Here is a 14,780-nt window from a genome sequence, read left to right on the forward strand (position 1 = left end):
AAAGCACAGGGGACCTGACTGTAATAATAGGGTAAAATTGAACTGGTTAATTATAACTGTATTTTCCTATCATGAGACAACTTCTTTCCCTAGTAATAACTACACACTTCATAATGAGGGCTCTTTCCACTCATGTCATATCAAAGAACCAGTTCAAAAGGGAAGAATGGAGTCCACTGACTGGCATTTTGTCCACACTGACAAGTAACTGAATGGACTGATTTTAAGACTGAATTTGGTTGAACACGGCACCCTAGTCGAGACACAATTGAAGACACAATGAAGCATCAGTTAAGACATGTTACACAAGTGGAATAATTTACTGAAAGAGGAAAACAAAGCAGACCAAAATAAAATTGATTTCAGCCAAACATTCTTTTCTGTGAGACACAATGCGACTGGACAGATTGAATTATTCTCTTCATACTTGATTGTTTTGCAATCATGTAGAGACAACTACGGTCACTGACAATAATGATAACTATACCAGCTCGCATTTCTATGTGCTTTCCCAACAACAATCCTGTGTGAAAGAGGCGACACAAACATTGTTATCTTCATTTAACAGGTGGGGAAACTGAGGTTTTGAGATGTTAAGTCATGGCCATTTTAAGCAAATTCAAAATGTGAAATACAGTTACAAAAATGGTAGATTAGGGGGTTTACTTTTTAGAAGGGGATACTTTGCTTTTAAAAGATTCTCCTATAAAGTTCTTTCTCCTAGCGAAGTTATAATTTACCAAAATCATATTTATACACAATATTTTTTTTACTTTTTTTTAGTGAGGCAGTTGCGGTTAAGTGACTTGCCCAGGGCCACACAGCTAGTAAGTGTTAAGTTTCTGAGGCCGGATTTGAACTCAGGTACTCCTGACTCCAGGGTCAGTGCTCTATCCACTGCGCCACCTAGCTGCCCCTTTTTTACATTTATAATGTAGTGAAAGGAGCTTTAGATATAGTAAGAGGACTGGGTTCGATTTCTGCCCTTCTTACTCGCTAGCTGTCTGACTTGGCGCAAGTCTCTTAGGTTCTCCTATATCATATCCCTCCTCTGTGGAAAAAAAAAGTTACTAGGATAGATGCTATACAAAATTTACTTCCAGGGCTAAATAGTATATTTAATACAAGAGATAATCACCCAAAGAAATGATACAGGGGCAGCTAGGTGGCGTAGCAGATAAAGCACCGGCCCTGAATTCAGAAGGACCTGAGTTCAAATCCAACCTCAGACATTTGACATTTACTAGCTGTGTGACCCTAGGCAAGTCACTTAATCCTCATTGCCCTGCCCCCCCCCAAAAAAAAGAAGAAATGGTACATCTCCTAATAGTTTAGAGTTCAGAGGTGGGATTGACCTTCTCTTTCCTACCTGCCCCTAAGCAGGAGTCATCCAGGAATCCTCATGGTAGAAATGGGGCTGCAGTTGGATTGGAGTTTTATCACAGCCTCAAAAAGAAATGCAGACATTTATTCCCCCATGAACTATCTAGTGCTTTAAGGTTTACAAAGTTCTTTGCAACTGTTAATTCATTTGTGCAAATGAGGCTGTTGAGTTTTACTATGGCCATAGTTTAGCAAACCTTTTAGAATTGGGCTTTTCTGCCCAATTCAATTAAAAAAATCATTTATTACTATGTGCAAGATTCTGAGCTAAATGCTGGAGATACAAAAACAAAAATGAGAGTCCCTGCCTTCCAGAAGCTTACATTCTGCTGAGGGGGTACAATGTGTACACAGATATGTAAATATAATGTATATACAAAGGAATATAATTTATTCTGGAAGGAATATTGATGGAGTACCTGAGATGTGCTTTCAGGGATTTTATTAGGCAGAAGTAAGAAGAGGGCATATTCCAAACATGGGGAACAGCCTTTCCAAAGGCATTGGAGATGGGAGAATGTTTTCTCTGAAGGAATAGTTAGCTGGATAGTTTTTTGTTGTTGTTTTTTTGTTTGTTTGGGGTTTTTTTTTGCGGGGCAATGGAGGTTAAGTGACTTGCTCAGGGTCATACAGCTAGTAAGTGTCAAGTGTCTGAGGCCGAATTTGAACTCAGGTACTCCTGAATCCAGGGCCGATGCTTTATCTACTGCGCCACCTAGCCGCCCCCTGGATAGTTTTGACTAGCACAGAAAAGTGTGACTATGAAATTGGACTGGTCAGATAAGCAGGAGTCAAGAAACATAGGACTTTAAACCTTAGGCTGGCCATCTCATGGAACAGGGATGGGAAAGAGAAAGGGAGAGAATTTGGAACTCAAAATTTTAAAAATGAATGTTAAAAATGTTTTTACATGTAATTGGAAAAATATTCAAAAATATTGGGCTGAATTACAAAGAGAAAAAAGAGAAAAAATAAGTTGGAATAATAGATCAAAGAACCTGATAGATAAATTAGATAGATACTTGATAGATAAAAGGAGAAAAAATAAGTTAGAATAATAGATCAAAGAGCTAGATAGACAGATAAATAAATAAATAAACTTGACAGATGTACGTTATTAGCAAATTTTTGATCCAGATCCCTTTCAATGAAAGGAATACCTAGGACCCAATCTTGGGCTTTTATTTTGTTTGCTCTGACGTGGTTGTCAGTTCTTCTAAATAGGGGTTCTTAATCTTAGGTCCGTGAATTGGGGTTTTTGTAATAAGTATTTTGACAATTGTATTTCAATATAACCAGTTTCCTTTGTGAACATATGTATTTTATTTTATTCATTTAAACACATTTTTCTGAGAAGGGGTCAATAAGTTTCACCATACTACACAAAGTATCTACAATAAAATAGGTGAACATCTGTTCTGTGATAATACATGGATTTATTTGCTCCTTGAAGCCACTCCCCATAGTGTCAGTTCCTCTTAAAGTTTACATGGGTTGGGGGCAGGAAGAAGAGTTATCCCACAGGTCAAAGAGCTAAAAAAGGCCTTTGGCATCATGTGGCCAGCTCCTCTCCTCCCATGAGCATTTTACTGACAAAAGGTCCAGAAGAGCTGAATGATTGTGTTAATATTTCTCAGTACCTTGGCAAACATGTCCCTCATGCCCCTCACTAACCATTTTCAGAAGTAGTCTTTTTGAAGAGATTGGCTTCTAGCCTGGACCAAAGAAGGATCAAGAATCCTTTTCCTACTGAGTTCATCTAAGATGGGGGAAAAAATCAACCCTGACCCTCTAGTGTTCAGGTGAAGGCTTTTGATATTAAAAAGAGCTTATCCTTTTCATATTGAACCAGAATATGATACTTAACCTCCCCAAGTCAAATAGAACACTTAAGCCAATATTTAAACCCCTCATTCAGAGGCTGCTATTGCTTTTACCTTGTCAATTTCTAGGCTGATGAATAATACATGAGAAATGGGAAGGAGAAGGAGAGCTAGCTAATCCCCCAAATTAGCACCCTTCTTATTTCACGTGATCAAATGGAAGGATTATTATACTTTGTGTATTCTTTTTGAACTGGAACTCATAAAATGTTTAAGAGAGAAAATGATTCTTTGGGATTCATCATTAATAAACTCCCCAGATCAAAGATCACCAGTCAGAGTTTTGACAGGCCTCCACAATGAGGTTTCTGTACAATAAATATTGGTGCAAAAAGAAGTATTTGGGGGTCCTTGGGGAAAGAGAATGTACTTAAGCATATTATGGTGTTTTATTTTCAAAGCAATTAACAAAGGTCTAGTGAGTTTCCAGAATGGAAATTATAGCCAGTGATTACTGTTTTTTGAATTAGTAGGAATCATACAGCAAGGAGCATTTTGTTTCAATACTAGTAAATGAAAATGAATTTGAAAAGGATCAATAAGGACAAATAGACACATTCTAAACTGCTTTTCCCCAATTCCTATAATGAGGAGAGGTCAGCGGGAAGCCAGCTCATTTGAAGCCCCCTCACTGGGGTCAGCCTCTTCAGTGGGTTGCACAGGCCTTGGTAATCATCTTTATTATTCTCCTGTCCAACCCTTTGTGAGGTTAATGAATATTCCTAGCTCTGCCTTACAGATAAGGCATTTCAGAAACAAAAATTATTGCTACCAGTAATGATGACAATGGTCATGATGATGACCACAATAATGATAGAGTTGGTGGTGGTGGTGCCGGTGGTGATGATGTGTAGTGAAAGGAGAGCAATATTTGAAGTTAGAGGGCTCTTCATCACAGCATCTGGACTTGAGTTCCAGATCTGCAGCTCTGTTACTTTGGACACATTTCTTCATTTTTCTGGGCCTCAGTCTCCCCACATGTAAAACTAGACTAGATCAAAGGTTCTTAAACTTTTGGCAGTCCAGTAAAATCTATGCATCCCTTCTTAGGATATATATTTTTCTTAAATTCATAGTTGAAGGAAGTGCTAAATTTCAGTGAGGAGATAATGAAATGAAAGGAGGTAAATTAAAATAAAGATGCATTTTTTTCTCATCCAAGATCATAGACCTCCCCCTTCTTTGCTTTGAACTCTCTCCACTACTCCCAGTCTATATTATCCTGGACCAAATGACCTTTGGGGTTGCCTTCCAGTTCTAAGTCACTGGTCTTATGACCTTAAGAAGAATTTATATTTGCATAGTGCCTTAAAGCTGATGAACATGATGTCCTCAAAGCAATCCCACGAGGTAAGTATTATGAGTATTAGCATCACCTTTTACATTTTGGGAAACTGAGGCTAAGAGAAGTTAAATAACTTTTCTCATGGCCATATAGTCAGTGCTAAAGTTGAGATTCAAAATCTTATTTCCATGCTTTTGACTCTTCCTACACTGCCTCTTTGAGGTAGCATATTGTCAGTGTGTAAGATGAAGTCCTGGGTGTGGTATAGTGGAAAGAATGCTGACTACAGCCAAGGGACCTGGAATCCCATCCTACCTCTAATGCTTACTACCTGTGTGACCTTAGGACAAGTTACTAAAACTCACTCTGTCCTCATTTTTCTCAATTAGGTGACATCTGAGATCCATTTAATTCTAGATCTATGTTCCTGATAGGGCAGCTAGGTAACATAGTAGGTAGAGTGCCTGGGCCTGGCATCAGGAAGACTCATCTTCCTGAGTTTAAATAAAAATCTGACCTCTGGCACTTACTAGCTGTATGACCTTGAGCAAGTCACTTAACCATGTCACTTACCATGTTACCTACCTAATTTCCTCATTTATAAAATGATCTGGAGAAGGAAATGGCAAACCACTCCAATATCTTTGCCAAGAAAACCTCAGATAGGGTCACAAAGAGTTAGATATGACTGAAACAACTGAACAACAACAAAAATGATCCTGATAGTGAAAAAAATATTCAAACACATTATTTGGTAATGGAGAGAATCCAGATTTCAGCAGTTTGATTGAATTTAATCTGTGTATCTGATGAACTTGTCCCCAGTCGCAGCACATGTTAGGGGCAGGGAGGAGAATAGAATTTGAGATGATCTAAGATTAAGTCTATTTGCTCAGTCTACTCAGTCATGTGGCATAAATCCACGTTGGTAAAAAAGAACAATCTGAGAGTAGAATGTCAAATAGACTAGATAAATGAACCAGAGCAAGCAAACTAAGAGATAATGAAAACATGGAATATGAATTTCTTTCCTTTTACCTTTAATATTCACACTTTATTGAACTAAGCAAAAATATTTCTGAGACCTGGCATGTGCTAGACAAATGTTTGCTGTTAGATATGATTTCCTTTTTCTAAGTAAAGTTGTTTAATAAAAGTTCTAGTACTTCTAACTGAAGTGGGAAAAAGTGTTTTTCTTGGAATGCTTGGCTTCCTTGAAGGTTCAGCTGATATGTCAATGCCTACTGGAAGGGTTTTCTGATTCTCCTAGATGTTAGTACTCTCACCATCCTCAAATAAGCATCTGTTCACAAGTTCTGTTTCAACTGTTTACATGTTACCCCACATCCCCTATTTCAAGAGAATATAAGTTCTGGAAAGGAAGGGGTTGTTTTTCATTTTGTCTTTGTAACACCAGAGCCAAGCAGAGTATCTTGTAGTAACTGCTCTTTGGATTGGATCTTAAACATATTGTAATGGCCCAGGACCAAACCCCATTGGACTGTCCACCCCCTTTACATAGCTAAAAATTTCTATCCAAACTATATATATAATAGTTTCTTCTTCTCTAAAATGACAAGGTTATGTACTAGGTACCTTTTCCAAGGTCACTTCCAGCTCTAACACTCATTGTTTCTACAAGCTTCTAAATTCCCCTTTCCATTTCATACTTACCCATTATACTGCACTTTCAGTCCAAACCTTCGAGGGACAAGAATCCCCAAGAGACAAACAGCCCAAAGCAGCTTCTTCATTCTTCTGCAGAGATGTTGTACCTGCCTGGGCTCCACTTACAGGAAAAGATGTCTCAGATAAGAAAGGACTGTTGTCACAAATCAAGGTAAGAAAAGGCCACATCATGCCCTCTGATTTTTATGACTAACCTGAACGAGCAAGTCTAAAGTCAGGGTGGAATAAACCAAGCAGATGCGAGTCCTGGTCCCTATGAAATTTGGCACAAATCTATTAGTTGCTAGTTATGCTTTTCTTGCATCTCCTCTAGCACCTTTCCTGATCTCCTTCCTGCTGATCACTAGAGGAACAAGAAGGCCTTTAAACCGGGGACTCTTAAACTTTTTCTGCTTGCAACCTCTTTTCACCCAAGAAATTTAACGCAACCCCAGGTATATAGGTATATAAAATAAGTATATATAACTGATGTGGGGTGGAATTTGGGGTCAGATTGATCTAGCATTCTGACGTGTAAGTTATCCATTCACTGGGGTCTGACTCCCTTTTAGAGCTAATATCTGAATTAAAGCTTGGTTCTTAAGTTTTCTGTTAACCCTTTTTTCACTTCCCACATCATAACCTTTGTTACCAAATTTTTCGTGACCCCACATTCAGTTATGGGACCCCCACATGGGGTCACGACCCACAGTTTAAGAAGCTCTGCTTTAAACAAGATAATAATTCTGGCAGATATACAAAAATATGAAAAGAACTTTATCTACATCACCTCATTTGAGCCTCTAAAACCTTCTGAAGTGGTTACTTGATAGAAAAAAGGAGAAAAATATTATTATCAGTATTATCCCTATTTTACAAATGAGGAAATAGAGGCTCAGAGAGTTCGAGTGACTTGCTAATGGTCATACTGCTGCCAGATGCAGGAATTGGGATTTGAACCTGAGGCAGGTGTTGAAAGAGAATGTGAGGCAGATGGGACTCATAGAAAGTACAAAAAAGAGAGAGAGAAATGATTTGATAGGTAAAAACAAGGTCAAGGTTGTATCTAAAGGCTTGGCCATGCGTAGACAAGTGGGTTATAGTGGACAAAGTTTGAGGTTTGTTTGACTGTGGGGAAGAATCTAGAACTAGGGTCTGAGACATGACAAGATGGCAGAAGGTTCTGTTGCCATAGGAGCTTACAGTAGACAGTAATCCAAAGGAAAAGAGAGGGGGTAGAGAAGAACGTGCCCCAGAATAGATGTCATAGGAAACTCAGAAGGAGAGGAAACTATTATCCCATAGCAACTTGAGTTCCTCTCAATCATCAAATCTGAGAGTTTCCTGCATTCCTGGCTGACTCTTGGTCACACTGGCTTCTGTCCTGGTTCTTTTAGTGTACATCAGTGTCCAGTTAATTGTTTCTCTTATTATTTCCACGAAACTTGCATATCAGTGACCATTTGTGATAGTTATCTTTGCTTTTTTGTCCCACTAATGGTGATCTCCTTCTCCTCACTCCCATACCATAGGCTTTAATAACTATGTTTAAATACCAGAGGACAAAATATAAATCCTGTGATAACTATGAAACCCAGAAGGGTTCAGTAACTTCCCCAAGTTCAGCTTGGTCATGTAGCAGAGTGATTACTATGGGACTTGATACTCATTGCCTTTTATCTGGAGTAAGTAAGGTCTTTTCCAATACATCTTGCTCCTGAGTTGGTTCTTTTAGGTCATAAAAAATCTAGGACTATTAAGAAAGTAGAATTGGCCAAATAGAAAAGGAGGCACAAAAGCTCACTGAAGAAGATAACTCCTTAACAATTAGGTAAGTGGAAGTTAATGACTCCACGAGACATCAAGAAACAATCAAACAGAATCAAAAGAATGAAAAAAAAAACAGAAGAAAATGTGAAATGTCTCATTGGAAAAACAAATTACATGGAAAATAGATCCAGGAGAGATAATTTAGGAATTATTGGATTACCTGAAAGTCATGATTTTTTTTAAAAAAAGAGCTTAGATATCATCTTTCAAGAAATTATAAAGGAAAACTGCCCTGATATTCTAGAACCAGAGGGTAAAATAGAAATTAAAAGACTCTACAAATCACCTCCTGAAAGAGATACCAAAATAAAAACTCCCAGGAATATTATAGCCAAGTTCCAGAGCTCCCAGATCAAGGAGAAAATATGCAAACATCCAGAAAGAAACAATTCAAATATTGTGTAGCCACAATTAGGATAACACAAGATTTAGCAGTTTCTACATTTAAGGATCAGAGGGCTTAGAATATGATATTGCAGAGGGCAAAGGATCTAGGATTACAAGCAAGAATCATTTACCCAGAAAAACTGAATATAATCTTTCAGGAACAAAAATGGATATGAAAGGAAAAAGAGGATTTTCAAGTATTCCTGATGAAAAGACCAGAGCTGAATAGAAAATTTGACTTTGAATACAAGACTCAAGAGAAGCACAAAGTGCTAAACAAGAAAGAGAAATCATAAATAATTCAAAAAGTTTAAACTGTTTACATTCCTACATGTGAAGATGATACTCATAATTCCTAAGAACCTTCTTATTATCAAGGTAGTTAGGAGTATATGTAAAAGAGGGCACTGGTGTGAGGTGACTATAATGGGATTATATTGGCAATGTATCTAAAAAATAAAATTAAGGGGTGAGAGAGGATTGCACTGGGAGAAAAGGAAAAGGAGACATAGAATGGGGTAAATGATCTCACATAAAAGAGGTTTGAAAAAGTTTTTCAGTAGAGAAGGAGTTGAGGGGAGAGCCTTACTCTCATCAAAATTGGCTCAAATTGGGAATAATATACACACTCAGTTAGGTATATAAATCTATCTTACTTTACAGGAAAGCAGAAGTGGAAGAGGATAGGGTGGGGGACACCTGATAGAAGGGAGGATGGATTGGGGAAGTCAGTTATCAAAAGCAAAACACTTTTGAGGATGGACAGGGGAGGGCGGGGAGGAGGAAGGGAGGGATAAGTAGGTGGTAAAATAGGATGCAGGGAATACACAGTAATAACTATGTAATAATTTTTATCAAATTTCTCTGGTAAAGGTCTCATTTATCATTTAGAGAGAACTGAGTCAAAATTGTAAAAATAAGAACCATTCCCAAATTGATAAATGGTCAAAGATATGAACAGGCAATTTTCAGATAAAGTGATCAAAGCTATCTATAGTCATATGAAAATGCTATAAATCACTATTTATTAGAGAAGTGCAAATTAAAACAACTCTGAGGTACCACCTCACACCTATCAGATTGGCTAATAAGACAGAAAAGAAAATGACAAATGTTGGAGGGAATTTGGGAAAATTGAAACACTAATGTACTGTTGGTGGAGATGTGAACTGACCCAACCATTCTGAGAGCAATTTGGAAATATGTCCAAAGGGCTATAAAACGATGCATACCTTTTGATCCAGCAATACTGCTACTAGGTCTGTATCCCAAAGAGATAATAAAAAAGGAAAAGGGTCTAAATGTACAAAAATATTGCTAGGAGCTCTTTTAGTGGTGGCAAAAATTGGAAACAGAAGGATATGGATGAACAAGTTGTGACATATATTGTTCTATAAGAAATGATGAGGATGCTTTCAGAAAAAAAAATTTGAAATACCCTAGATAAACTGATACAAAGTGAAATGAGCAGAACCAGGAGAACATTTTACACAGTAACAACAATATTATATGATGATCAACTGAATATCTTACAAATTTTTAGCAACAAAATTCTCTAAGACAATTTTGAAGGACTTATAATGAAAAATACTATCCATCTCTAGAGAAAGAACTGATGGAGTATGAATGCAGATCAAAGCATACTTTTTTCTCCTTTATTTTTTTTGGTTTTTTTTCTTTCATAAGATGAGTAATATGGAAATATGTTTTGCTTAACTGCATATGTATAACATGTCAAATTGCTTGCTTTCTCAATGAGAGGAGAAAGAAGAGAATTTTGAACTCAAAATTTAAAAAACTAAATGTTAAAAATTGTTTTTACATGTAATTAGGGGAAAATATTAAATGAAAATAGGGGGAAAAGAAAGTAAGCTGGCTCAGTCTACTATTTAGCTCTTGCCAGGATGCCCATTCCCATGTTTTCAAACTGATATCATACTTTTTAGCTCAGTTGCTTAGGTAAAATTGTCACAGAGAAGAAAATTTATCGTTTGCTCAGCAATAAAGCCACCTGCATCTAAATTATCAACCTAGAGCAGAAAGAACCAAAGGACTCAAATCCCAATTGGATTAATTTGCCTTTTCTTGTCCCGGGGAACTTCTGGGAAAGAAGAGTCAGAGGAAATGCTATTACATAGGTCATGGCAATTAAAGAATCAGTGGTTCATGTGCAAGTGCCTTCATTTACAGCAATAAAACAATATTATGTTCCTGTTTGATGTTCTTGTTTGATGATCAAAAGATGCGGAGCAGCAAATCAAGTCACCTACTAAACAAAATGTTTCATCCTGCCATATGGCCTCATTTAAGAGCCAATTTGTTTATTTACATGCTTGTTCACTCATTCATTCATTCACTTATTTATGCATTCATTTATTCATCCAGTTGTTCATTGTTCATTTGTTTCCTGATTGATTGATTAGTGAGGTGGGGAGAAATAGGGGACGGCAAAAGTTGCAGGTTCCAGAGAATATTTTGAGGACTTGGAGATACTATTGGGGAATTTCTCAACCTGGAGAGTGCCTGGGGACTAGACATCAAGTAAGTCAAGGAGTCAGGCTCAAGAGGAAAGGATTTATCAATGCACTAGGAAACTACCTGATGGAAGAAGCTTCATTCTTCTGAGGGAATGGCACTTGCCACGTGGTCATAGAGTGAACACAGTGACTACACAGCATTTTGCTGCAAAAAATCATTCAAGAGAATGGCATGTTTACTAATAAAGGCCATGCTAATAAGAGCCAGTATGCATATAGCATTTAAAAGTTGGCTAAGCACATTACATGCATTATCTCATTTTTCTTCAGGAAGATCCCATGAGGGAGGTGTTAACCTTGTCCCCATTTTACAGATAATAATAATAATAGCTCAAATTGATATAGTACTTTAAGGTTTACAAAGCACTTTATTTCATCCTCACAACAGTTATTGAGAGGTTGGTCCTATTATTGTCTCCATTTTACAGATGAGAAAACTGAGGCTGAGAGAATGTGACTTACCCAGGGTCACAGTAAGTGTCTGAGGCATAATTTTGTCTTCCTGACTTCATATCCTACATTTTATCCACTGCACCACTGAGCTGCCTAATGAGTGTTGTTCTCAGAAGGGATAGGAAAGGAGGTTTTGGGAAGCAGACTACAGTTGACCCAGACATGGTGGCTTCCAGTTTGTTTCTCCCCATTTAGGATTAATCAGAACTCAGCATTTCTTTCTAAACTAGGGAATTTCCATTTGCTGAGTTCAATTACTAGACACGGATTCATCTGAGATGGAATGTCTGGACAAAATGGAATAAGTTTTGCACAGCCTTTTTTTGTTTTGTTTTGTTTTTTTGTTTTTTTACGGGACAATGGGGTTAAGTGACTTGCCCAGAGTCACACAGCTAGTAAGTGTCAAGTGTCTGAGGCCAGATTTGAACTCAGGAACTCCTGAATCCAGGGCCGGTGCTTTATCCACTGCGCCACCTAGCCGCCCCTGCACAGCCTTTTTATATCGTGTTAACCAGCCCCTACAATACCTTCTTGGTAACATTTACAAATCTCAATAGCGCTGCTATTTGGTGATCTTAGTATATTGTTTTGCCATCTCTCCCTGTGTCTCTTCGTTTCTGTCTCTATTTCTTTCTGTCTCTGTCTCTCTGTCATTCTCTCTCTCTGTCTCTCTGTCATTCTCTCTCTCTCTCTCTCTCTCTCTCTCTCTCTCTCTCTCTCTGTCTCCAACTTTCTCTGTGTCCCTCACTGTTTCTGTCTCTCTGTCTCCATCTCTGTCTCTATCCATCTCTATTTCTCTGTGTCTCTCTGTTTCTGTTCCACCCCCCCACCCCAACTAAATAATTTGTTGTTCGGTCATGTCTGACTCTTTGTGACCCCATTTGGGGTTTTCTTGGCAGCAATATTGAAGTGGTTTGCCATTTCCTTCTCTAACTCATTTGACAACCAAGGGAAATGAGGCAAACAGGATTAAGTGACTTGCCCAAGGTCACACTGCTGTTTGAGGCCAGATTTGAGCACTCAATCCACTTCACCACCTAGATGCCTCCAACTAGATCACAGCCTGCTCATATCTAACTGGACTTATTTTAACAATTCAACAATTACCTATTAAGCTCCTACTATGTGTTCAAGGCAAGGAGCTAGATCAGCAATGACTCTTTTAGAAAGTGCTTTAAGGATAGGTAGTCAGTTATAGTGACCAGAGATCTAGTTTCGCAATCAGGAAGACCTCAGTTCAAGTCACACAGGTAACACTACTAGCCATTTGATCTAGGTAAATCATTTCACTTCTCAACTTTAGGTTGCAGAAATGATACTGACCTCCAATAAAAGAAGGAATTTCCTCCTCCAGGAGTTCCCTGTACCAATAAGATCATGAGTACAGTCCCTATCCTTAAAGCTTTCAAAGGGCTGTCCCTGATACAAGGGAAATAATATTCTTTTCTCTATTTTGAAGAGCAGGAAAGTCAGTATCACAAGGGTAAAGCAACTTGTCTTAGGATCCGTAGCTAGTACATGTAAGAGCAAGCTCTGCTGACTCCAGCTCCAGAATTCTTTGTAGCACATCATCATTGCTTTGTCACACAGGCCTTGCCTTCCAACTGCCCTTCAGTTTAGGGGACTGGGTAAAACCAGTGATTGTAACCTGGGTAGAAAACAACACAGTGTACTGGAGAAATGGAGAAGAGAGGCATGGGAGATTGAGGGAGTGGACTTCCAGTGATATTTTCTTCTGCAGCCCATTCATGTATGAGTCTAGCTTTCATTCCATCTTGGTTTGGGTGACAGCCTAGTCTGCTGACCCTCAACTCTTACCCAATTCTTCTCTCCTATATTTGCGTGAGGCCACTAGGGCCAGTATAGACAATTAATCAATTATCAAGCTTTTAATAAGCACCTACTGCATACACTCTGTTAGCAGCTGGAAATACAAGGACAAAAAATAAACAAAAAACCAAAAAACCCAACAAAACACCTCATACCTTCAAGGGTCTCATATCTTATCAGGGTGGGGAGAAAACACATAAATATATAAGAATAGATAAAATAGATACAAAGCAAGGTCTTTAGCCACCAAATAATGGACAACCAAACCCACTCTCTCTGTCCCTCTCCTTTTCTTTGACACATTCCCTAAGAGAATCTTTAGAATGTAAGAGATTTTCCTCATTCAGCTGTATTTATAATGTCATTCTATGTTGAGGGTGATTTGCTAAAAGGGAGCCCATTATGCAAAAATCTAAACTTACCAAACAGATAAATTAGGGGGTAATTATCTGCTTTACAAGAGGAGTCTTCTTTTCAAGGAGGACTCACTGTAGGATGCCTTTAAATAAGGGGGTTCCTGCTGTGTGTAAAATAGGCTTGATTTGATAAAAATTAAATTTCTATACAACTTTTCAGGGACATATCTTTTGCCTAAAATGAGGCATACCTAGGCTATTTAAAATTTAGCTCATATGAAATAATAATGATAACAAACATATATATATAAATAATATATATAATAAATATAAATTATATATATTATATATAAATATAAATATATATTATATATATAAATAATATAAATATATATAAATAATATAAATAATCACTTTAAAGTTTGCAATGTGCCTTACAGATACATTTCATGTCATTTGATTTTCACAACCACCCTGGGAAGTAAATATTATTATTTCTCCATTTTACAGATGAGTAATTTGAGAGAGACAAAAGTTAAGTGATTCGTTCAAGGTCCCACATTTCTGAGGCTGGATTTGAACTCAGATCTTTCTGACTCCAAACATTGTACCATATAATTGCCTTAAATAAAAGATAAGATCAAAGGATTATAGATTTACAACTGGAAGGGACCTCAGAGGTCATGTAGTTCAACCCTCTCTTCACAGAAACTTAGTGCCATGGATGCTAAAAGTCTTGCTTTAAGCCACACAAGTCTTTGAAACAGGTACATTCTTCAAATTTTGTGACTTAAAAAAATTACATCCTTATATACCAGAATCCCTACTGACCTATTAATTGCTCCTTAATTTCTAATGTAATCCCTATCATGGTTTATAAATAAAATGCTTCTTTTATTTCTGAGATTAAGTTCTGTATGCAGTATAATTTTATATGTACATATACATATACACAGTTATTACTAGAATCATTATTCCATTGAGTATTAAGTATAGTTAGCACTTCCACATCATTAGAGTTAGGGGCATGGTGTCCCAATGATCTGGAAAATGAGTGTAAAATTTTTTGGCCCTCCTTTCAAATCAGAGAAGTCTGAAAGATATTGAAAAGGTATTGAAAGATAAAAGGTGTTAAAAGCTGGGGCAGCTAGATGGAGCAGTGGATAGA

The 14,780-nt window shown here is 37.5% G+C and overlaps 1 protein-coding gene across 1 annotated transcript in view; it reads right to left on the minus strand.

Annotated features, from left to right (window-relative positions):
- Positions 1-14,780, minus strand: part of CPO (carboxypeptidase O) — a 108,133-nt gene that overhangs the window by 25,442 nt on the left and 67,911 nt on the right. Inside the window, exon 3 of the mRNA XM_043993359.1 lies at positions 11,035-11,118. Coding sequence (XP_043849294.1) covers positions 11,035-11,118 — 84 coding nt within the window. The remainder of the gene's footprint in view (positions 1-11,034; positions 11,119-14,780) is intronic.

The sequence above is a fragment of the Dromiciops gliroides genome, chromosome 3 (assembly GCF_019393635.1).
Source record: "Dromiciops gliroides isolate mDroGli1 chromosome 3, mDroGli1.pri, whole genome shotgun sequence".
Lineage (NCBI taxonomy): Eukaryota > Metazoa > Chordata > Mammalia > Microbiotheria > Microbiotheriidae > Dromiciops > Dromiciops gliroides.